Source organism: Mixophyes fleayi, chromosome 8, assembly GCF_038048845.1.
Source record: "Mixophyes fleayi isolate aMixFle1 chromosome 8, aMixFle1.hap1, whole genome shotgun sequence".
NCBI classification, from domain to species: Eukaryota; Metazoa; Chordata; class Amphibia; order Anura; family Limnodynastidae; genus Mixophyes; species Mixophyes fleayi.
In genome coordinates this window covers 13,756,812-13,781,747 of record NC_134409.1, presented here as the reverse complement: position 1 = coordinate 13,781,747, position 24,936 = coordinate 13,756,812, and the positions used below count along the sequence as shown (strand labels likewise).

Genomic DNA, 24,936 nt, shown 5'->3' with positions numbered 1-24,936 from the left:
CTTTGTCTTGATTGGACAAGATCCAAAGTTGGGAGGTATAGGGTATGTGATGCAGCGATGGGTAAGATTTCTGGAACAAGGCACCAATTAGATGCACTCTACTATCTAACCAGCAACTATTAGAAGAGTAGGGGTTATATTTCCAAAATATCAAATATTAAATAAGGGGCATGTGTGATCCTCAGCCTACCCACCAAATTTGTCTAATTTGGCTCTCTACATGAGAAACTTATAGTCAATGAAGCCGAACGACTGAATTACAGGATAAAGGAGAGCACTATGCACAATTATTATGTATCACAGCACCTACGCTGACTTTTCTTCCTCTGAATTAACTGTAGAACAGAAAATGCTTTGCATTTCAATTTAATTTTTATCTCAAACAGGCAAAGCTCTAACAGTAGTTGGCGTTGACGTTAAAACAGACTGTAGGTGCTGGAAATGATGGGGTAAGGCACGCCGCACCTTCTATGTGAAGCGATCATTCATCTGTTTGTCTAAACCAATCATTCATCTTAATTTGGTGAGATTTCACCGACGACCTCACTTTACATAATACACCGAAGGACCATTAAATGAACCGGACAACACTGCATCTTCCCAGCTGTTTCTAAAATTTATTTGATCATTTAAGACATTTAATAGCTTTTGAAATTGATGTTTAATCAATGCTTTGTCAAATATGAAGGAACAGGCGGTCAATACTGCTTTCACTGAGTGTAGGCACGTAACAATGAAATAAGCCGCTATCGATTCCAAACTGAAGATTCGCCTTAAAGCATAATTATCCTGGCAGTATTACCGTGGGTAATGCAGTATTTTCTGGTGAAGACACCGATACTTGTGTAACGAATGTGCAAAATCATTTGTATTATTGACATGAACAGCTATAGTGGTACCTAATATGAAATTGGTAAATATTTTAAAGGTTCCAACAGCAGGGGCCATACACAAAATGCCTTGTGCCCCAGTGATGCCAATGACTTCTAATGAGTTGATTGACTACATTCCCATAAATGTTGGTTAGGCCAACAACCAAATGCCTCCACTGAACCGTTTATTGGAAACAATATTGGAATGCGCACTATAAAACCTGCACTTTGCATGCTGGGTCTGAATGGCATCCCAACGCATTTCGACCGTCTACTCTCTGCTCTTGGAGAAGCCTCTACAAACTAGAAGTGCACCGGGAGTTAGGGGGGGTATGTACTGCCGTCATTATTAAAGTAAACTTCTCCCTTTATTTATATTACTCGAAGTGCGCCTACAAATGCTCTTCTCCATCAAAGTGCAAAACTGACCCCATTAAAAAAATAAGACGCACCCCAATCTCTGCCAGCTCTGACCTGTTGCAAAATTTAAGTCCTTTTGAATAGTAAAAATTGCCATTTGCCCCTTCACACAGCAAAGTCCTGCCCACCCCTTTAACTAATTTAAATATTTTTTCTAACGCATAATTAAGTCTCATTTTTGCATGGTCTTTCCAAAATAATTAGGCGTAATGGAGCAACTACTGCGTATTGATATTTATATCATGACCTATTGTTCTTTCGACCACTAGGCATAGTTTTGTGAAAAGATCTACTTGCAATAAACTGAATAACCGAACCAGGAGTTGGGTGATGGGAAGGAGAGACTTTTGATAAGATCTAAACAACAAAGGAGTAACAAAGTTTAATAAAAAAAAAAGTATTCTAATAATGATAAAGGTACTTCACAATCCTTCATGTGGCTCCTCGACACACAGTTACAGAAGGTAAAGATATCTATGCAGTAAGAATGTTATTTCTTAACAACTCTATTAGATATATACCAGTAATGGAATACCCTATCGTACCCAATCAGAGTCTCCATCAACGTTCAAATATTTAGATGCTCTATGAAAACCCACCTGTACTACTTACATTATTATACACTCGCTCCTCTTGTTTCAGCTGTACCATCTTCCACTTAGAATGTAAGCTCTTATGATCAGTGCCCTCCCTACCCTTTGTTTTCACATCTGAATTTATTTTGTCTACTTTGTTTGTCCCAGTTTTATGTATGTTCCTGTTTTCCCCACTGTACGGCACTGAAGAGCACTGTGGCATCTTATATATCACCGACAACAATAATAATAGAAAAGATTTTTAAAAAATGATGTAGACAAATCTTAGTTTAATGTTTTATCAACAGTATGACTTTATGTAGAGACGATTAGACTGCTTTAAAATACCTGTAACTCCACCATACCAATGAGATTAAAAGGCTACAAGGTAAGTGGAATCCGTGCTGTATAAGAAACGCCACGAATGGATGATAACTAATGTTCTTTTATCGCCCATGGCCTAATACAGAACTGTCGTTACCATTGCTGTAATAATCCCAGCATGGCGCACGCTACAAATTCAATCATGGAGACACAGTCAATATTGTGGTGTATTAATGTGGACATTGTGTCTTACTGAAGGTAAAACCCTTTGAACTGGCACCCGATCCACGTGCTTATGGTATAGAATATAATCTACAGAATCTCTTCTCTTTGTGAATGACCTATTCACTGAACACTCACTTCTGCAGCAGATTGTTGTCATCAATCTTACAGGCATTCTTGGAAAATACAGATCTCCGAGTAAAGGAACTATTGCTTCAAATGAGACGGAACTGAGACATTCAGCGATGGGAAAATGCCTCTCAGCTTTGGTTGTAACAGATACTAAGACAGGCAAATGCGTGGGGCTGGGCTGATTGAGATTGCTTCTGAGAAAACTCCTAGTAGACTCTTGGTTCCATTTATCAACCTATCAGAATTATACTTATGATTTGCATGCCTACATGTACATACAGTAGGAAAAGATGAAGACATAGGTACATATAAATGGAAGAGTACATCACTTACAGGCAGTCATCCTGTAGTAATATTCATGAGAACGAAGCAAATCAGCAAACAGATATTTTTCAACCTCATAGTGAATGGAACTTGGTAACTTTCTGTTCTTCCTGATCGAAACAGAGTTTCCTGACAATATCTACTTGTAAAAAACTGACAGGCCATTTTTTTTTTTTTAGCAGTATGCGGTGTTAAAAAAGCTTTTCTATCGCCACTTATCGCAGCGGTATAAAATGAGATATCGCCATAATTTACTAATAGTCACTCAGCTGCACAGAGCTGCAGGCGGTCATCACCATGACCTGGCCTGAAATCACACATGTGCAGTGGGACTGGAATCATTGGCTTGGAGCTTCCAGCTCCACTTCTCAAACAACAACAAAAAATTGTTAAAAAAACAATTACAAATATTTGAAAAAAATAATAATAATAATTTTGCCACTATTCCAATTAGAAAAAAAGCCTTATTTAAATAAAGAATTGTTTCTATCAATATCTCCTGCTATCGCTGTTCCTGAGATGACGATAGCGAAAGGAGGATTGCGGCAGTTCACGCGTTCCTTGTTAATCAGGATTCCTTCGTGTGGCTTCTTCCCCTGCAGCTACAAACAGTAAGGGCGACATCACGAGACCTTTATCCCTCATAAGGGCTTTGTTGCTTTTTGCCAGGATTCCTTCTCAGTCCCTTTTTAGCCACACATCATCGCTTATGCACTTTTGCATCTGTGTGCGCTCCATGTCATGTCCTGTGTGCCTATTACACCTGTAACGGCCTATACACAAACCCACAACATTAAGCATGCACGTGACCAATAAGAGTCTCTGCATTGATCCAAGCCTTACACCTGATTGGCTAAGCTTCCTGGACGTGAATTGCAACTTATTCGATGTTGGCAACCTTGATTCGCTCTTTCTACTTTGTGACCATGCTTGTCATCCTTAAGCTGGGTACACACTACAGAATTTTCCACCAACTTTTTATGCAGATCGATTTTACATGCGATCGATGGTCCGATCGCTCGGTCCATGGACTGCATACACACTAGCCTTGTTTTAGACGATAAAGGGAAGAGCAGCTGTCCCATTAGCGACTTTTTACAGCCATGTTGTCGTGAGCAATGATTGCAATTTCGTACACATCGGTCGGAAGTTTATACACACTACACAACGGAAACGAGATTGGAACGATATTATTTAACGGTACGACCAACCTAATGAGGCGACAATCATCCATTTGGGCAGACTTTCGACCATCGTGTCACTACAAACACTGACCCGACTTTTGAACGAGTGGTCGTATGTCGGCTCATTGAGCCGATTATTGGACGAAAACCCTATAGTGTGTACCTAGCTTAGGTCAATATTGGCTTGTGGATCCTTTCTTGAATTTCCATTTCCTGCTGTGACCCGCCCTGTTTGACCAACTTTCATTGTGCACAAATCCTGGGGACATCTGAGTACTAGTGAGTCTACTTCCTCTACCCAAAATAATGGCTGCAAAAGGTGAAGACCAAATCGGTTAGTCATTGATGTGTTTCAACAAGTCTACACTTTCAACCATCCACTTAGACGGGCAGTAGGTCTACTTATGTGGGTTGCGCCCTCTGTCCAGCAAGGAGTTCACTTTGTCTGTTTCTCAAAGATTGTGCAGCTTGTTTCTCAAACAGGACTGTTAGACCTTCACAATAAAGGTTGTGCTGCTTATGCACCAAAGAGGACCCATAGGGCTTTCAACTAAAGCTGTTTTGTGGGGGCAAACCATTAGGCCTTCACACAAAGAATTACTTGGTTGTACACATAGGACAACTTATAGGTCTTCTGATTTTCGATGGGCAGCACAGTGGCTCAGTGGTTAGCACTTCTTCCTCACAGCACTGGGGTCATGAGTTCAATTCCGGACCATGGCCTTATCTGTGTGGAGTTTCTATATTCTCCCTGTGTTTGTGTGGGTTTCCTCCAGGTGCTCCGGTTTCCTCCCACACTCCAAAAACATACTAGTAGGTTAATAGTCTGCTACTAAATTGATCCTAGTCTCTCTCTGTGTGTATGTTAGGGAATTTAGACTGTAAACTCCAATGGTTTAGGGACTGATGTGAGTGAATTCTCTGTAAAGCTCTGCAGAATTAGTGGCGCTATATAAGTAGCTGATGACGATGTGCTGCTGGTCTGCCAACAGGAAAAGAAACCTTACATAATTTCACTTGAGTTATGTTGTATGTTCATCAAGATTGACCAGTAGGTTTTCTCAGGCGGACGTGAAAGCTGTCTACTGAGTATGAACTATCCCCAGGACAGAGAAATATAGCTAGGGAGACTAGGCCACTTACTAAAGTATTAATCACTGTTTCCCTGCCAGTTCCTGAGATATTAAACGCCTGTTAAATGAGAAGTGCATGTAAAACGATCCCTCATTTACCTAAATATATTCCCCTAAGCAGTATACCAGTAGATATCAACCCAGAGCTGCTTCTAATCCCATGGATTTCCAGACTCACAGCCTGGAGTCATACAGATGGTGAAAGATCTATACATGTTTTTGGGTGGATAGCTAAGGCTTGCCCTCCTATGATTCTACTAAGAAGAGTTAATGGCATGGAAACATTTTTCAAACATGTATGTAAAGGAGAACACTATGTAAAACATATCTTGTTTATACCTGTCTTTATAAGAAGAAAGAGGAACAACTCTGAGAAAGGTCCTCTCTTTTTTTAACTAGATGCTACTTACTCAATGCCTAAGGGGAAGTAATACCCTCACCCCTTCTCAATGTCGGTGCTATAGACCAATGAAAAGCTCTAGCATGGAGCAGGGAACTGACGAGAGAGGGACAGAGCAGTGTTTGGTTATGGTAACATCTTCATAAGAAGTTATAAGAATTGAGAATGCCACATATCCATTGCACCTGAATGATTTTTCAGTTTGCCCACAAATACTGGTGATCACTTGCCACCTGTTAATGATGTGCAAGACAACTGGTCATCTTCTGAATGCAGTTTCTGCCATGCCCATAGGCAAACCGAGGGGGGTTTCCTAGTGTCTGGAAACCCCACTCCAAGCCTGGGAAACTGTATAATTGAGGTGGCTGGACCCTGCCCCAGATCACACGGCTCTGATTGAAAAGGGAGAGCTGTGTGCACCTAACAGTAGTGCACGCAGCATTGCCCATGTATATTATGGGGATAGGAAGAGTTGGAGAGCAGCCAAGCACTGTCTTAAATTATAGCCATTTAAATTATAGAAACTCCCTCTACAAATGCTGCGTTTGCCCCTGATGCCCAATACTGATTTTTATTTTGTGGTTGTTTTGGATCCACGCACAGTGAATTAACAGACCTATTGCCTGATATCAGCTGCAATTAAGCTGTGCGAGTGACCTGCTTTAAATGCCCCTCTTCTGTAGGGGAAGAAGGAGAGAGGGGGGCCTTTAAACTTTGACCGGTCTCAGAGGTGACTAAACTGATTTAAAGTTGTGGACTGTGAATTACCAAAAGTTCCAAAACTTTACACTACAACAAGAGGTTAAAATAAATCGGAGGACTAGATGGATAAATTTTTATGAGCCATTTTTCCAATCATCTACATTTTATGAGCCTAATACAGTTTTAATAAAAAATTAGTCAGATGGGAGTGTGTCAGTCTGTGCTCTCACAATCCCAGTGGTCTCCGAAAGATTCTCAATTTCAGCTGAGAAAAACAAAACGCTCTTTTTAATAATTTGAGGATTTATAACTTTTTCTGACAGCTGGACCAGATTCGCAGTGCCAAGGCGTCTGACACATTGATGAACGACTAGAGAGAAATGAATTCAGTTTTCCGACAAATCTGACCCTGCCATTCAAATGAGAGCTTGTAGCTCTGGGGACAGAACCTGATAATATGCTTTCTAATCAACAGACTTATAAAATATGTATTTCTCCATTAGGGACTAACGTGCTCATGAAATATAAATAGCCCGTTGCTGGAAATATAATGTAGCAAAAAATACTAATCTGGCTATCTGGTACATTGGCTTCGTTTTGTCTCAAAGGAATCTACTTATTTATTTCTAGATCTTATATTTTATTTCCGTAACTGTTAAGAGGCTTTTTGCAAAACTTTACAGACAGATAAACTGCGAAAATATTGAATAGTAAAGTAAGTACATATAGGGTGATAATTTACTATGCTAAATACTGTCCGAGGTAGCAATTTCTTTTCTGGGCAACTGTGCACATTTAAAAGGGTGGACTTTTATAAATTTAAATGTCAAAAGACCCACTGAGTCTGTTCCACCCTTAACTAAACCACCTACCTAACTACACTAACTGGCTAGATACACACTAGTGGAGTGTATCTAGCATTCTCTGAAACTAGAATGCTTCCAGCACCTTGTTGTATCCATGCCATGAAAAATTTAGGCTGCTGTGGGGGCAAAGGGGGGTCCTGACCAGTACTAGAAAAGTGTATCTCATAAAGAGGCCACTGAGTGTATAAGGAGACATAGAGACAGATTAGCAGATAAAATGAATGATTACAGATACAAGGGAATTAAGTGCAGTCATTCTTAAGCAGCAGGGCCGGTGTTCGGATAGGCAATCAGGGCAACTGTCCAGTGTTTCAAATCTCCCGGGGCCAGGGCCGGATTAACCCTAGGGCTAACTGGGCTATAGCCCAGGGGCCTCGGGCTTCCAGGGGGCCCTTCAAAGTCCTCAGCAGCATTATTGATCGGTCCGGGGGCGGGGGCGCCCCCATCCCGATCAATGCTGCTGAGCACTGTCAGTGCAGTCATCCGTCCCCGGCGCCGCTCAGTAATCTGCTTACTGAGGAGATCTCCTCACCAAGGAGCTTACAGTGCGCCGCAGAAGGAGGACTGCACTGACAGGTAAGTGCTTGGGGGGGGGCGGGTGACTCACATTGGGGGCCTCACGGGGGAATGGAGGCCCCCTTAGCCCAGGGGCCTCCATTCCCTTAATCCGGCCCTGCCCGGGGCTCACAATTACTGCAACTGCAGTTGCAAAGGATGTACTTGCCGTTACTGCTTGGCACATGGGAGTTGCCCCAGGGAGACACGCCCACTGGATGACTTACAGTCTGTAAGACACTGCGGCACCATCGGGACGTCTCTGGTCCATCTCTTCCAAGCAACCCTCATCTCTATTCATGCTCCCGCCCGCCCTCTCCGCGTCGCCTCTCTTTCCCTATGATTACCTCCTCTCACGCGCGTATCCAGGACTTCTCCCGCGGTGCCCCCCCTCCACTGGAACAAGCTCCCTCCCTCCATCAGAACATTCACTAATCTGTCCAGTTTTAAAAACAGACCTTTTTCTAAAAGCCTTCCAGTCTCCCACTTAACTACCTACCTTATCTTCTGCCTCTCCCCCCTTCATCCCCCTTCCCTGATTCTGCCTCCATTCCCCCTTCTCTCCCTCTCTGACTGTCCACCCCTCCCCTTAGATTGTACGCTCCCTTGAGCTGGGCCATCTCTCCTCCTCTTTCCACCACTTCTAACTCTGCTCTCCAGCTACCAAGCCCTCCTCCTCGAGGACCTTCTGCCCTCTGACCCCTCTCGCTTTTCTCCTCACCCCTCTGGGGTCTTCCTGTCATCCGCGCCCTCCCTCTTGGGCTCCGGCGTAAGCGGATCATCCCTCTCCCCTCCCCCCACCTCTCTAGCTGTGGTTTGAGCTTACTGAGTTACTGTGCTTATTGTTAACTGTACCGTGCTGTCCTACCTCGTACTGTAATCGTTTGTCCCTGTACGGCGCTACGGACACCTAGTGGCACCCTATAAATAAACATTTATAATAATAACTAATAATAAACCAAGGCCTGTCCGAGTTACAGAACAGAAGATGAGCAGGGCGTTGAATATTATTAATACCATGACTATGTTGTGCCACCAGCTGATGCCAACAGCCTATTAAACATCACATAGGGGGCCCCAATCTGAGTTATGCCCAAGGCCCTATATTGTTTAAGCATATATGGGTCTATTTAATATAGGGCAAAAAGCCCTGACTCCGGCAAAAAATGGGTGTTTACGCCAAAGATAAATGAAGGGACCACCACAGTGCTACCGCCAGAGGAAGCCCCCACCAACGATCAGACTTGATGGGTCTCCGCATATCCCTTGAAGCTGTAAGTTATCTCTTACCGCTAGTATCACCAAGGAAGCTGAATATCGATCAACTGCCTTGGCGAGGGTTTAATAATAAATGATGGAGAGAGGTGATAACAGAATATTAATAACAGACCCCCAAGAGACAGATGGTGACACAATAAAGAGAGAGATGGGTTACCAGTCTGGGGGAAGGGTCTGAAGTATGAGGGAGCCACAGGAGTCAGTCTAGTATGACAGTATTTGTGCTGCTCATTTTAAGTGTTCTCTGAATTGCATCAGTAAAAATACCCCAAACTCAGCTGTGCCGAGAAGACATCAAATCTGGAAAAATAAACAAAAGAATACATACAGTGTAGCATAATAGAAGATAAAAAAAATGATAATGCTTTACGTTACAGCCCATTGACTCTATCATTACAGAGAATAGAACCCATCAGTCAGCTATTCCTCAACATATCATCATCTAAAGATCTTGTCCTCTCTGCGACTCCTAGCACCGGAAACCTTCTTACTGGCATCGCTACAGAGAAACCTGGATAAAGCCTTATACATAGTACATACAGGGCCGGATTAACCATAGGGCTAACTGGGCTACAGCCCAGGGGCCTCTGGCATCCAGGGGGCCCTTGAAAGTGCTCAGCAGCATTATTGATCGGTCGGGGGTGGGGGCGCCCCCGGCGCGATCAGTGCTGCTGAGTACTTTCACTGCGGTCCTTCCCTGGCAAGCTGTAGTCTCCTTACTGAGGAGATCTCGTGAGTCTCACTCTCATGAGATCTCCTCAGTAAAGAGAATACAGCGCGCCGGGGAAGGAGGAGAAGGAGGTAAGTGGGGGGGGCGGCTCGGCTCACCGGGGGGTGGGGGCGGCTTGGATCACGGGAGGGGGGCATCCCTCACAGAGGAATGGAGGCCCCCTTAGCCCAGGGGCCTCCATTCCCTTAACCTGGCCCTGAGTACATAGAACACTCTGCAGATCTGATTACTGTAGACTTGAACTGCACGTGTTGCAAAATAGATTAGGTAGGTAACGGGATGCACCTGTTTGGATGTACCGCTGCGACTTTCTACTTTCCTTGTAAAACTGTTTTGGGACGTGCCCATTTTTCACGTGGATAACCCCTTTAATGTATTGACGTTTATTCTTGGGTATCAACCCATATCCGGCTCATGTACATGGGTGTCTGCATCCATACAAGTTCCTTTACTTGCATTTACTTCATGGAACTGAAGTATTGTACAGTAATATATGAGATAATGTAACCCCTAATGCAAATTATAAGGATATTGCAAGTCACCAAGGATGTCACTGATCTCTGGGATGACTTCTAATACCATACATCCCAACTGTCTCGAGACTGGCGGGACATCCGATTCGCAAGCAGCAGAAGGGGTGGTGCTTAACTAAAAGGGGCGGAGTGTTACCAGAATTCGTTCCATTTGTGGGCGGCGTTCTGTCATGATGGGGGTGGAGCTCATCAAGTCCCAGTTTTGTGATTCTAAATGTTGGGAGGTATGTAATAGCCGTAATAATTTACAGTAGGAAGCACATTATTCCTAATAATACCCAAGGTTTCCTAATAAACACTGAAATGATGACATCAGAACGCATCATATAGACAGAGGTTAGTTGCAAGAGTTAATATATATATTAGCATCACTTGTGTATTATACAGTGTTAAAACTATCCCTAATGGGAAATGGTGAGTGCGCATACACAGATGTAATAGAAAACTGATGATAGGCCATAAACATAGCGGGTCTGAGTCATTAAGGAGAGCAAAGCAAAAAAAAAAGAGTAACTTTGCACCTGGGCAAAACAAAGTTGCATTGGAGGGGAGGTAAATTTAAAATGTGGGGACAGATGTATAGTTGGGGTAGGGCATGTCCTAGATCAACTTTAAATTTCAGTGTAAAAATAAAGCTATCAAGTATTGGAGTGCTACACGAACAAACAGCCAGTATTTTCTTTATGTGCAAAATAATAAACAAATTTGCACCCCTTACATTGTAACATGGTTTGTCCAGGAGCAAATTTACTCGTTTTTTTGCCTCACTCTCCTTAATGACTCAGGCCCAGCATGCGCTACTTTGTTCCGTCCATGGGCCGTCAGAGAAATCCTACATATGTTAGTAATGATTGATCTTTGAGGTTTGCATGGTGTGCAGTCAGACTCGTCAGACTCAGTTAGTTTATATCATATAGGGATTTGTTGGGAAATATGTGCAGATTGTTGCTGTCAGTTGCAGCAACGTGACCGCGTAGACAACGGAGAAGCTTTAAAATGAGGTGTGCACAAGGTTTTGTTTCCAGAAATGAGCACAGAATATTAATGCGTTCAGGATATACTATAAACTCATTCTGAGTTTCAAGAGTAAAAACATTTTTTTCCCCGTGTTCTAGTGCTTTATTTACTGAACACTCTACCTAAGCGACAGTATTGCTTTCACTCTTTATATTGAAACTTGAACAAAGGTCAAATCTTGAAAAATGGCAACTGCTATGTTCAAATAATAAAATCAGCCACTCATACACATTAAATGCAAGGTTATAAGTACTTCAAGATAATTTCCAAATAAGCTAGAATATATAACACAAATAATGGCCAACTTCTGCTTATTCTCATTGCATACAGTGCAGTAATGAATCGGTGTTATTGTCAAGCTAAATCCGTATTAGACAGCAGTATACTTGGTACAATACACTTTTTATATTAATTGTATGCGAAAAGTATGTGTATGTTACTCTAAAGCAACGCAACATTTAATGATAAAATGAGAATACAAATTAGATGACATCATGAGGGCTTGTTCATTTAAATAAATGTAGATTAATATACATGAAATGTAGCAAGTGAAACACTGTTAAACACAAATGAAAAGGTGCTGCAACCAATCAATTTGCAGAACTATGCAGACAGCATCTGCTCTGCAAAGGAGTAACATCCCATCTGGAATGTAACTACTCAGCTGCCCAGCGATAGTGGCTGCCAGCGGTACAAGTAGTCTTACTGTTTTTCCAGCCAGTCTTGGGTATAACTGAGCATTTATGACTCGTCTTGCCTCTTAACACATGCACGGTAGAACTGGAAGCCCTGTCTTGAGCTTCCATTTCCTTTTTTTTTATAAAAAAAAATAACATAAAAATAAATACAAAATGTTGCAAAATATCTAAAACAAAATCTAAAAACAATTAATTATTCATATTTATTTTATTATTATTATTATATAAAAAAATGCTTTATTTAATGAAAGCATTTTTTCAATGAATTTATACTCTATCTCTATCTTGAGATGGTGATAGCCAATAGGAGGATTGGGGAGCTACATGTACTGCTACGATCCTTGTCAAAAAGTTTTTCTCATTGTTTGCATGGGAAAGCATCCGCCAGAGAAACACAGCGAAGTCCAGCGATAGCATGACGGTAGCCCTTGATGGATAGGGAGATAGCCGTGGTAGTCACTAACGCGACTACCACTACACCGACAAGGACTTACCTGACGTCAGAAGGCAGAAGGTGCCAATGACGAAGATGCGAAGCTTTGAAATCAAGAAAGTCATGTGACTTTCTGGGACCGTACTATTATTAGGGGTGTTAAATGAGTAATGCAGGGAGGCTACAAATGTACAAAGTGGAAGGGTTGCTGGAAAATATTTTACATTCCACGGATTTAGGGCTTCTCCCCACTTATCAAAGACCCCCGTCCGGTAAAGACTATAGCTGGTTATTGTTCGCAGTAGCGTTTGTCGGGGGGGCTCCGCGGAAGCGTCCCCATGCAAAGCCTATTTAACAAAGACAGTGGCGGTATAAGTACTGCCGCTGTCCTCCTTTCGCTATCGCCATTATTATTATTATTATTATTATTATATTATTTTTTTAACCTTTATTTATAGGGCGCCACATGAGGTCCGCAGCGCCATACAGGGGCAAACAACAAAACAGGACAGGGTAAGACAGGACAATACAGTAAACAAATAACATTACAAATAGGTACTATCTATGGCGACAGCCGGGCTTCCTAACAAGACAAAATGCTTTCTTATTAAAATAAAACATGTTTTAGTTTTTCTTTTTTAAATACAATTATCATTTTCTATTTTTTCTCTTTATTATTGTTGTGATGATTTTTTTTATTTTTTTTTTATAAATCTGGAACTGGAAGGCCAAGATTAACCCCCAATCTCAGTTTGCACGCCCCCTGGATTGGCTTTTTTTTAACATAAATTGGGCGAAAGAAGATTTTCTATCCCTGTGAAAAAAAAAAATCTGAGTTATTACCCCCAGATAATAAAAAAAAGACCCTAAAAATTAAAGGATAATTCCACACCAAATTAAAAATGTAGTTTTGGGTACAGGTAGGGGAGAAAATTTCCCCATCCCACTATTCTTATGATAGGGTAGGTCCAGGGCTGCCCCTAATGGTTGTAAATATTAAGAGCTCAAAACAACCCTTTCGGACTTTTTAATCTTTCTTCTAAAAATAATACTCATTTTAGCCTCATTTACGTTTTAAATAAATCATGACTGTAAGAGGACATCACAGCGTTACTAAAGTGTTTAATATTTCAGCATCTCATTCTGCTGCACGCATAACAGATGCCGACGCTTGCAGAAACGCGCTGGGTTCCGGTAATAATGAAGTTTGATCACACCTAGCGCAGTGTCCCAGCTACGTTATTCAAATCATTTATTATCCTGTTTTAAATTTGCATAAATATATTTATTACCATACATTACAATATATTTATTGATGTTCTTTCTTTGAATCATTGTTTGATTTATGCACACGGTAGGACTGTAAACCACACAGATAATACGGCTTTGTCAACGTTGAGCAGTGAGCAATGTACAGTATAGATAGCTGCACCATATCAAAAGATCCTGAAACATCTAAATACAAGTTTGTAAATGCTTTTTAGTAGCTGTAAGTCAGCCTTGGTATATACTTTTAGTGGTTAGTACTTCAGCCTCTCAGCAGGGTCATGAGTTCAATTCCTGACCATGGCCTTATCTGTGTGGAGTTTGTATGTTCTCCCCGTGTTTGCGTGGGTTTCCTCCAGGTGCTCCGGTTTCCTCCCACACTCCAAGAACATATTGGTAGGTTAATTGGCTGCTATCAAAATTGACCCTAGTCTCTTCCTCTCTGTGTGTGTGTGTGTTAGGGAATTTAGACTGTAAGCTCCATGGGGCAGGGACTGATGTGAGTGAGTTCTCTGTACAGCGCTGCGGAATTAGTGGCGCTATATAAATAAATGATGATGATGATGATGATGATGAATAGCAATGACACAAGTACTGCTTCAATCCTTTGTCAGAAGAAAATGAAGGAGGAAATGTTTTTCTTTTTCAAATATTTTTAGATTACTTTTTACATTTTATTTTATTTTTACAAACCGGAACTGAAAGCCTAAGTCCAGGTGCATGAACCGGCCAGCAGAATCACGTATGACCAGATCTCTTGAGACTGACCTGGCGAAGGGTTAAGGTAACCCAGACCGGTATCACAATATCTTAAAGATAGATCACCTTCATAGGTGATTTTCTGTCGCAGCGATAAGCATGTGGGGCTTATTTAATAAAATGGTGATAGGTGCACAAATGTGCTGTGACCTTTAACAGCCAATAAGATGCCATCACGTCACCACAGCCCTGCCTCTTGTTGCGACTTTTTTTGGAAGGGGCGGGGCTTAACAATGCCAATCATGTCACGCCACCTGGAAGCATTCTGGACATTGCGGGAAAATAGGTAAGTATGATTGTACTGCTTGTGTTTGCCAGAGCACTATCATACAAATATGAGATTTATGCCACTCAAATCTATAATAATCTGGTATTGTTTATAATGCATTCATTGTGGCATTGTTCCTAACACTGATGTAACAATATCACTACTCACCGTTTCACAGATCGGAATGGATCATACATTTTTACATGGCTACTGACTTATTCTAATTAAATCTACAGTACAATATCAGAAAGTTAATATGTATTTTGTATAATATCCCATCAAATTTTAAATACAAACCAGTAATATTCATTTACAACAAGCTGGCCAAGACGGTAGACTCTGCGAAGGTGCGATAGTCTGCACCGCCCAGGGCTTGGCTGGGCTGGGGGGCAGCTGCCCCCTAAGCCGGTCCCATAGTGGGCTACCATTGGCGGGGTCACTGGGTCGTCTGCATTTGTTTTTCCTTTAATGTTCCTAATAGGCTGCAGAGCCGAGTCTTATCCCCTGGGCTAAAATTTACCAGCCCTCCCCTGGCACCGTTCAAAGGGGGGAGTTTGGGACGGAGCAGAGGGTTAACTTGACGAGTGAAGACACTGTGTATGAGTGTGTCTACATTTGCGCCGACACGTAAAAACAAGATTTCGTTACATGTGGCCAGATAATTTAAAGAGCTAAATTTTGCACCGTTCACTTTTGCTGAAAAAAGCATCTCTACAATGTAATAAAAATTATCAGAAAACACAAAAGTGTTAATAAAAAAAGACCTGGGGGCCAATGTATCAAGCTGAGAGTTTTCTGGCGGGTTTGAAAAGTGGAGATGTTGCCTATAGCAACCAATCAGATTCTAGCTGTCATTTTGTAGAATGTACTAAATAAATGATAGCTAGAATCTGATTGGTTTTTCAAACCCAACGGAAAACTCTCAGCTTGATACATTTACCCCCTGAGGTTACCTCACTCTCAAGATTATGTTAAGAGATAAATTCAGCATTATTTAACGAGAGAGATAAAACAGATGAAAATAATGAAGGGGATGGTTCTAAATTGTTAAAAAGATTTTTGTCCAGCGCTGTCCAGGACTTTTGGGAGGTAGCGGGTGCCACACGAACCAGTAGATGTTGTGGACTTTTTAAAGGGGAGAAAGTTGGGGACAGCAACATTATTGCGGAATTATATCTATTTGACCGTCCTGCTCACGCATTAGGTTCACGTCCCTTTTTTTGTTTTTTGGAAGCTCCCCCATACAGATCAGAGGCAGAACTACAGCTGTTGCAGGTGGGCTCTGGGACATGGAAAGGAGGGGGGTAAAATGCATCTCATTGACAGTAACGGTTTGTGTCCAAACTACAGAACCTGTAAAATGTGTAAAAATCAAGGTTTTTTTGCTGGGCCAAAATACCACCCACTCCGTAGGAACCCCCCAGACCATCTTGATTTAATGAAATATTTTTTTTATAAAAAAAACATATATATATATTTTAAAAACCAACCATATTTTGTAATGATTATACCATACTTGCCTACTGGGGGGTGGGGCCAAAATGACACGATTCTTGGTGAATCGCATCATTTTAACAAGGCAATTCTAAATTGCGGGAGAAAAGCCAGCTCTTGCGGGAGCCCGGGAGACTGACCTGAATTTTGGGAGTCTCCCGGACTTTCCGGGAGAGTTGGCAAGTATGGATTATACTTTTTAGAGTTGTTCATTTAATTTATAGATTTTTTGTGTGTCTTTTGACACTGCAGTCTGTTCTGTCAGTTGACATACAGCAAGTGATGTTTAGAGCGTGCTTACACCCTGATTCAAATCGAAACGCATCTTGGATTTTAATATGTTCACATATAATAATAAGAATATAATAAAAAGAGAACAGAATATAAATTGAATCAGATCTCACTTGCTTCAGCTTCCACAATCCTAAACCACAATTGCTCCTTTTCCTACGGATCCTTGGAACGAGAGGGCGAATCTGTCAAAATATCTGAACAAAGTATCTGCCCACCCGGTTTCTCGAGAGTAATAATGAAAAAATGAATCCACGCTGCTTACTTTCCTTCTCAGCTCTGCTTGTGCATTCACAGCACAGCTTGATGGTTATTAAAATCCTCTATGTGAGAAGCCCGTACAACACAAAGAGATATGAATTGGCATTCTGCAGAGATAATGCTATCTAATGGACAAGACATGCAGCTGACGCTCATCCTCCAACCGCCAACATCTAAAGCAAAGGAGACATTTGTATTCCGATGGCGTACGGATGACCGCTGCAAGTTGCTTCCATTTCTATCTCTAGCTGTTGAGCACTTGTTTCTTTAAGGATTCTTGTGCTGAAAAAAAACTAAAAAAATCATAAGCCCCAAATTTTCACACTTGGTATTTGTTTGACTGAATAGGCAGCAGGGGAAGGAAACAAAGCCAGCAATTATTTTTACTCCGAAAAAAAAAGCCTCCGATGGTCCTACGCTGCTCTACTGTCTACTGGACCCACTCGCTTGGTTATTTTGTCCGATTACCAAACTGCAGGACCTGTTGGCAACAAGACCGGGCTTTGATCGGTCAGGATAGGTCACAATCAGCGCAGAAGTCTGCTAATTGGACAAATTTGTTTTACTCAATCAGAACATATGACCAACCATCAGGCGGATATATGTGCACGGAAAACCAAATCTTTTCCTTGTGTGTTTTAGTTCTAACAATGTGTCCAGCCGCTTCTCTTTGTCTTTTTACTATCGTCTTCCTATCCTCCTAATTTTGAGTTTCTTGTAAAAGTCAGAAACTGGCTTCTCTGCGGCGCTTCCTGGCATTGGAGACAACAGACATCTAAAAGAGATGTTCAGGCTCGGTTCCTCGAGAACCGAACACACCCAAACTTAGGGGATCCAAGCCGGCCCTCGGGATTGAAAACTAGGCAAAACGTCATTGTGACGTTGTCGGATCTCGGGAGTTTTGGATTCCTTTGTAAGATCCAACATAATGGTGGGTGGGAGGGAGGGCGGACCGACCCCCATTTATCTTTTCTGCCACTGCTGTGTGCCAATGTGTCCTAGATGTGCTAGGAACTGCCGTGTGTTTGTGTCATTGCTCTGTCGCTTACCATCCAGCCAGGTCGCTGCAGTCTTTGTTTGAAAGTGTATGAAAATAATATTGTGACCTGTGAGGTGATCAAATTTGACTGCAAATGACTTGAAATTAGTGTTAATTAATTTAATTAAATATTGAGGTTAATAATAATGTAGGAACAAAAAAAGAGCAAAATTATGTGGTTTTAGCATATTTTAGGATTTTTTCTAAAACATCAAAACCAAAACACATGAAGGTGGTTTTGCCAAAACTACAACACAAAGCTAGTCCAGATCCAAAACCAAAACCAGTTCACGGGGGTCAGTGAGCATCTCTAACATCTAATAACCTTGCTGCTCTAAAATATCAATAATGTCTATTTTACTTAACAAGGTTATAATGTAATGTGTCCTCTTAAATGCTCCCCATCAATAAATAATAAAGTCATGCCTTGAGAGTGATACTAGATATTGAGAATGGCACAAAGTGACAAATGTTCCCCAAAAAATTTTGACTCTCCTGTAATTATGGCAAGTTGGCGACTCTGAATTTGTGTAAAAAAATCAGAACCCAAAACCTCAAACTAATCAGAACCCAAAACCCAAAACACCAAAAGTGGCCGGTGCACACCCCTAGACTAAGATGTGGTAGATTATTAATTTATGGTCTACAATAAAATATCCATAGCATCATTTCTGAGAATTTCTTTTTGCTTAGATGAAGGTTCCCAACAAGAGTGTGTATTGAATTTTTTGGCAAAATGTGCACACTCCTAAACACGCAGATGGCATTTCCTGAAAGTACAGCTCAGTTGCTCATCCCACTTTGTCAAAATATTTGGCAGAATCAGTCACAAAATCAGCATGTTAATTGTGACTATAATAAAACCCTTGTATAGTCTGCGTTCTGTGTGCCAGTTACAGTGTAAGGTGAGGTGTTGGCTCTATGCTGAAAGAAAACTCACCACTTAAAAACTCTAATTTCTAAACGCCACGTCATCGGCATGTGGGGTGTATTAGATGGATGTTTTGGCGACGTTACAGCTAAATTTCTTGCTTTGTATGCACAGATTGGAAAAAGAGTGAATCATTTAATTACTTTAGTTCATTAAGATCAGCACTATTCAATCCTGACCTCTGCACAAGATTGGAGAGGTCTCTGCTCTCTCCACAAGCTCCTGGCTATAAAACTGACCTTCATATAACAGTACAAAAACAAACACAGCAATAATCTCATTCTATATGTTAGTATAGACCAGTGTTGGCTAACCTGTGACACTCCAGGTGGTGTGAAACTACAAGTCCCAGCATGCTTTGCCAATATATAGCAGCTTATTGCTGGAAGGGTATGCTGGGACTTGTAGTTTCACAACACCTGGAGTGTCACAGGTTAGCCAACACTGATATATACCATAACATGTATATTTTACATATAACATCACCAGTATGCATAATACAGTATAAGATATGCCTGATACTAAACTTCTATTAATATATTGTTACACTGCACAGAAAATAGCCTTGTGCCGTTCTAGATGTGTGCCATGGGAATGTGCCAAAATCGGTTTGGTGGTAGTGAGCTGGGAGACAGATGGCTGTTTCCGAGGAGAGTGGAGTCTCTGACTGTTTCCATTTACAGATTTCAGAGAAAAGCTGCGCCACTCCGCTCAATGGCATCACCAACGCTACAGAATGGCAGTAACGTAAACACACAATGTATATACCCAGCACCATTGCCAGGGATTGCATGATTCAGCACTGCAGAAGTACAAGAACTACAAATACACAGGACTATTTATTAGCAGATTGCGGTGAAAATTTGCTGAAACCTATAGCAACCGGCCGGACATTTGCTTTTCGGGCTAGATTTACGAAAGGGCGGTTAGCTCAAACCGCCGCTATTCGGCTGTATTTCAGCACGTTTAAATTATCAAGCCATTCTGAAGCTGGTATTAAAACTGTCCTGTCCTGTCTTTTGGATGGCGGTTTTGATGGCAGTTTTGATGGCAGTTTCATCCAAACAGCCGGCGATTTAGCTTTTTCAATCCGCCATACATCGCCAGTCATTTTAAATTGAAGCCTCAAGCCGCCCTATACTAAATGCGGCGGTTTGAACCACTAAACCGCCAGCGATGGGTGGCGGTTTCCATCAAACATGATTCTTAGTAAATCTAGCCCTAAGTCTCTAAAATGCACTAGAACAGTGGCAGACAGCAGGCAGCACAGCGCCCCTCCTTCCTCTTTGACTCCGGCGGTACAGGTAAGTGTGATGAGGTCTGAGTATCAATGGGAGAAGCTTCAGAATACATGAGGGGGTATTTTGTGACAAATGCGGGTTTGAGGGCGCGTGGGGCTATTCTGAAGCAAGTCATAGGCCTGGGAGGCATGTGGTGGAATTTTGGGACGAGGGATGTGGCTTTGCTGAAGATCTGGGGCTGTTTGTTTTTATTCTTGAAATGAAAGGTAATATGCGGCCCTATTGGATGTTGGAGGACTTCACGTGTGGTCCTAAAGGTATATGGGCTGGTCCATCACTGCGCTAGAACTAAGACAGAATCTAACAGTAAGATGCAGCATTCATGTATATATACTTATAAAAGGGCCAGAATGCTGGAGAGGTCCAGCAGCACTCTCACAGGATCATGAATAGAGAAGCCTCTTCCTGCAGTCACTGTGACGAGTGCTGCTACACAAGGTAATGAGGGAAGTGGTATATCTACATGATTACTGAATGGCTCCTACAATCACCATGAGGAGCCCTGCTACAGAGGAGAATGGAAATATCATACAGTGCCATTATCACTAAGGGGTAAATTGAACAAGCTGCAGGTTTGAAAAACTGGAGATGTTGCCTATAGCAATCACTCAGATTCTAGTTATAATTTATTTAATACATTCTACAAAATGACAGCTAGAATCCGATTGGTTGCTATAGGCAACATCTCCACTTTTTCAAAACCGTAGCTTGATAAATTTACCACTAAGTGCCTCTGCCTGTAGTTACTGTGAGGAGCGCTGCTACACAAGATAATAAGGAAGGGTATATACACATAGAAATAATTATTGTGCCCCTCCATCTACAGTCACTGTGAGGAGCTGTGCTACTTCTACTGATCAGGGGAATTTCAGGATACATACAGTTCAAAATAAATATGTAAGTGCGCAATTTTTATGGCACGCATTTTACATGTACATTTTGGACACAATTACATCCAATAATGTAATGACATCGACAGGCTATAGATTCAACCTACTCTATATTCTAACAGAGGTGGCATCACAACACATTTATAATTATAATTCATGTTTTATTTTGTTTTGGTTATGAAAGAAATTATAGACTTAGCTCATACTTACCTACATTTAGGCGCTGAAGTCCGGGAGATCCCGGACAGGGGGCGTGACTAGAGGGCGGGCGCAGTGAATCGCGTCATTTTGGCCCCACCCCGCATCAAAAAATTATGTTTTATTGCGGGGGGCGGGGCCAAAATGACGCGATTCACCGCGAATCGCATTATTTTGGCTAGGTATTTGCGGAAGACTTGGTGACTCTTCCAGGAGATTGGGAGATCGACCCAGATTTCGGGAGTCTCCCGGACATTCCAGGAGAGTTGGCAAGTATGAGTTATATTCAATTTTACACTTTTTTTGCATTTATTGTTATGCTTTGACAGCAACTCTTCTTGAAAGCAAATGTAATAGTGTCCCTATGTACTAATCCATAAATTGTACCCATCAACCAACACACAGTGGGGGAAGCCATTTTCTGACACAATACCAAAGAGAACATAGCCTATCAAATTGCTGGGAACAAGTGACATCACTAAGACACTTTGAATACAAAGTGATTGGTTGGATGCATTCTCATGATTAAAGTTAGGTTGCATTCTCATGACTAAAGTTCGGTTACATTCTCAAGACTATTGGGTTTACCCACAAACTGGCGGCCTGCAATACAATGCCTCAGTTATGTCACTTGTTCCTGGTGATAAATATGGAAAGGAAAATAGAGTAAAAATAAATAAACATCATAGTTTGTAAAACAAAGCTGTGTATACGTTACCTCGCGTGTTTTAATGTTAACGTAACCGTCGTGATATGTGAGGGGGCGCTGCCGCCACGTGACAGGGACAGGGATGCAGCGGGCGCTGGTCTGCCCAAAACAGGAGAGCAGTTTGAGGAAGTTCACTTCATTTATGAGCCGGAGAACCACCAGGAACAGAAACACGGACACGGAGCTGACAGCTAGCACGGGCAGCTTCTGAAAACAAAACAAAATCCCACAAGAAATAAACATTAAGACATTAAAATAAAAAAATCTTGTAGTAACATGGCAGTAAATAGCAAACAGACATTAGCGTTCATGAAAAATGGACGTCCAATCGATGGTTGAGTCAAGAATTACGGGTTCCTCCCCGGTATATCATCTCCTTGTTCTCTCCAACAGAACAGGGTCTTAGGATGATAGAAGCAAACCACACAACATTTTTCCAGGCAAAGTCAGGAAGACCCAAAGATGCCCAAACTCTTCATCCATCAACAATGCCAACATTTACCACACCAACATATCAATCAACCCATGAAGCATTACGCTGTCATATACCTCCCAACATTTATAAATAAAAACAAAACCAGGACAGAATAATCCCCACCTCATTTCTGCCCACAAACACACAAATTTGGGTATAACTCCACCCACTTTTAGTTAAGCCCCACAACTTCCGCAGCCCGCCAATCGGCATGTCACGCCAAAATCAGGACAGTTTGTAGGTACTGTTTTAAAAATACTCTTATTTAGTTTATCAATATTTAGCAACCATTGTAACATTTTCGCTGAATAATTATTCTCCAATGGAACCTAAAATCTCATTTACCCATTTGGCCACATTGTGTCCATAATTCTTCTTCTTCTTATCATTTGCCAACATATTACACAGCGCTGTCTATCGAGGGCATCGCGACACAAACGCCTTACATACAATGACAGGAAACAGAAGGTAAAGATGGCCGACGTGCTGCCAACCATAACTGTCCTTCACCATTTATCATAACAGCGCGTCCCTCTGCTGGTTCTAGGATAGACTGTGTTTGCATGCTGCACGGGAACCCTCATGGTTACGGAGTATTCGTGTGCTGACCAGCATCATGCTCAAAGCTAGGACAGTTGTCCTCCATGTTTGGTGGCGGTTGTTGTCACCACGGAAGCAGTGGAGATCACCAAAAGAAGGAAAAGCGCACCCCTGCGTCGCACTTGTTCCGAAACCCGCTCTGTTTAGAGAGGGGAGTCAGAACAATAAGGAGGCATTCTGCCTGCGTCAAAGAGACGGTAACATCAATGGCAGTAAACTCAGTCATGTCTACATTCTCTATTCTAAAAATAATTGCCATCAATACCAACACATGTAGGTCTATTCATCATGAACTGGCGATATGAAAGATAGAAATCTTCTCTCACCGCAATATAACAATACAGCGAAATGATATTTGGAGATACTAGCTGGGGGGGGTAAGGCTAAACTTACTTCCGCTTCAAGTTCCAGTTTCTATAAATGCTAAAAATAGAATTTTTTTTCCATATATTTAAATAACAAAGCTTTTCATGTTGGGACAGGGCCAGAGAGGGAATTGCCACAAGTTCCATTTCCATGCGCATCAAACCACGTACAAAATCTTCTACAGGTGGTATATTACCCTTGATGGACTTTCTGAAATGTTTCCAACTGTTAGCCCCAATTGCTGGTGTGAGTGCACCCACAGGGGTACACTATGTATCATATCAATTCATTAATTCAATGTTGGAACAACAAATACCGAAAGGTCCCAGGTGCATTCTACTCTCACGACCTCCCCAGGAATATAGCGTACAAAGCCAAAAAACGGTCTCCCATGTACTGGCAACAGCTAAAGCGCCAATTGCTAAAAATTTTATTCAACCAGACTTCCCCCTTCTATTTCGGCCTTTAAGAAATATGTTTGGCACATCGCATGCATGGAGAAAATGACATGATTTCTACATAATATACCACATAAATTAGACGAGATATGGGCCTCCTGGTTCTTTACAGGAAAAAATACCCAGATAAGCCCCTCGGGGGCGGTCTCTAACCTCTAAGCTCTTCCATCGCAACCTCAGAATCTACCTCCCCTCTTCTGAATCCACTTCCGAGCGCAACCGGTACCCTCTCATATCCTCTGAAGAACGCTTTCTTTTTGCTTTCTGATTACGATAATCTTAGGATTGTCATGTATATTTTATTCTATGTTATTTGGCCAACTGGATCGCACCTCGCACCCCCCGCCCCTCTTCCCCTTTTTACCTCACCCCTTTTAATTTTTTCCCTTTTCTTTTATTATATTTTAAAATAATTTAAAGACATGTTACGGTTCAATACTGTGAAGGACTGTTTATGTATCATGTTTGAAACCCCCCAAAAAACAAGCATTTTTTTCTTGTACTGGCCCCTGGCTATCGCCATCCTAAACTAGTTAAATGGACGTCCCCAGAGAGCCCTGGTGAAAGCTATTGCTTGCAATTCCCGGCGATAGGTGATATCAGCACGTTGAATTTGGAAAATGGGAGAAGCCCTAATTCTGCCTTTTCTCCCTTTCTTAAACAGGCCCCCTAATGTTACACTTCATTATCCGTATAGACACTATTGTACCAACATTCTCCACTCACATAGGTGTGATCTAAAGAAGCTTCTCTTTGTTCTTAATAAATATCTGTAGAAAAAAGCTCTACAATTACGTTAAAAAGCTTATTCTTGTAAGATAAAAGACAAATTACCTTTAATAGCTTTCTCTCTCCCAGAACTACCTATGGTTGGCTGTACAATTCCCTTCAGCCTGTGACCCTCTCTGATCTTCCTCTTGCTTTTATCCTCACTCATCTTTACCGTTCTGTCACTACTGATAATCGCAATGTCAAGAAGGAAACTCTTAAAATTAGAGAGAACTTGTCACTGGGTATGTTATCTATTTATTCATTTATTTTACTTTACTGCATAGTGTCGTGTGCACTATGTATTAAGCAACATAAGTCATAAAAGGGGTACCCCCATGGCCCTGTTGGCTTAGCAGGACACTTTTAATAGAGCGTGCTGTTTTCTCTCCCCAGGCCGGCTTCCTGTAGATCGTACATCGGTAGAGCAGTTAGGTATAGAGGAAGCCGACCTGGCATTGAGC

The 24,936-nt window shown here is 41.7% G+C and overlaps 1 protein-coding gene across 2 annotated transcripts in view; it reads right to left on the bottom strand.

Annotated features, from left to right (window-relative positions):
• ST6GALNAC3 (ST6 N-acetylgalactosaminide alpha-2,6-sialyltransferase 3) overlaps positions 1 to 24,936 on the bottom strand; it is a 215,078-nt gene that overhangs the window by 108,594 nt on the left and 81,548 nt on the right. The window contains exon 2 of one of the 2 annotated variants that reach the window (XM_075181933.1): positions 21,815 to 22,012. The exons of the other annotated variant lie outside the window; for it this stretch is intronic. Within the exon in view, the coding sequence (XP_075038034.1) occupies positions 21,815 to 22,012 (198 nt within the window). The remainder of the gene's footprint in view (positions 1 to 21,814; positions 22,013 to 24,936) is intronic. 2 annotated transcript variants of the gene reach the window in all.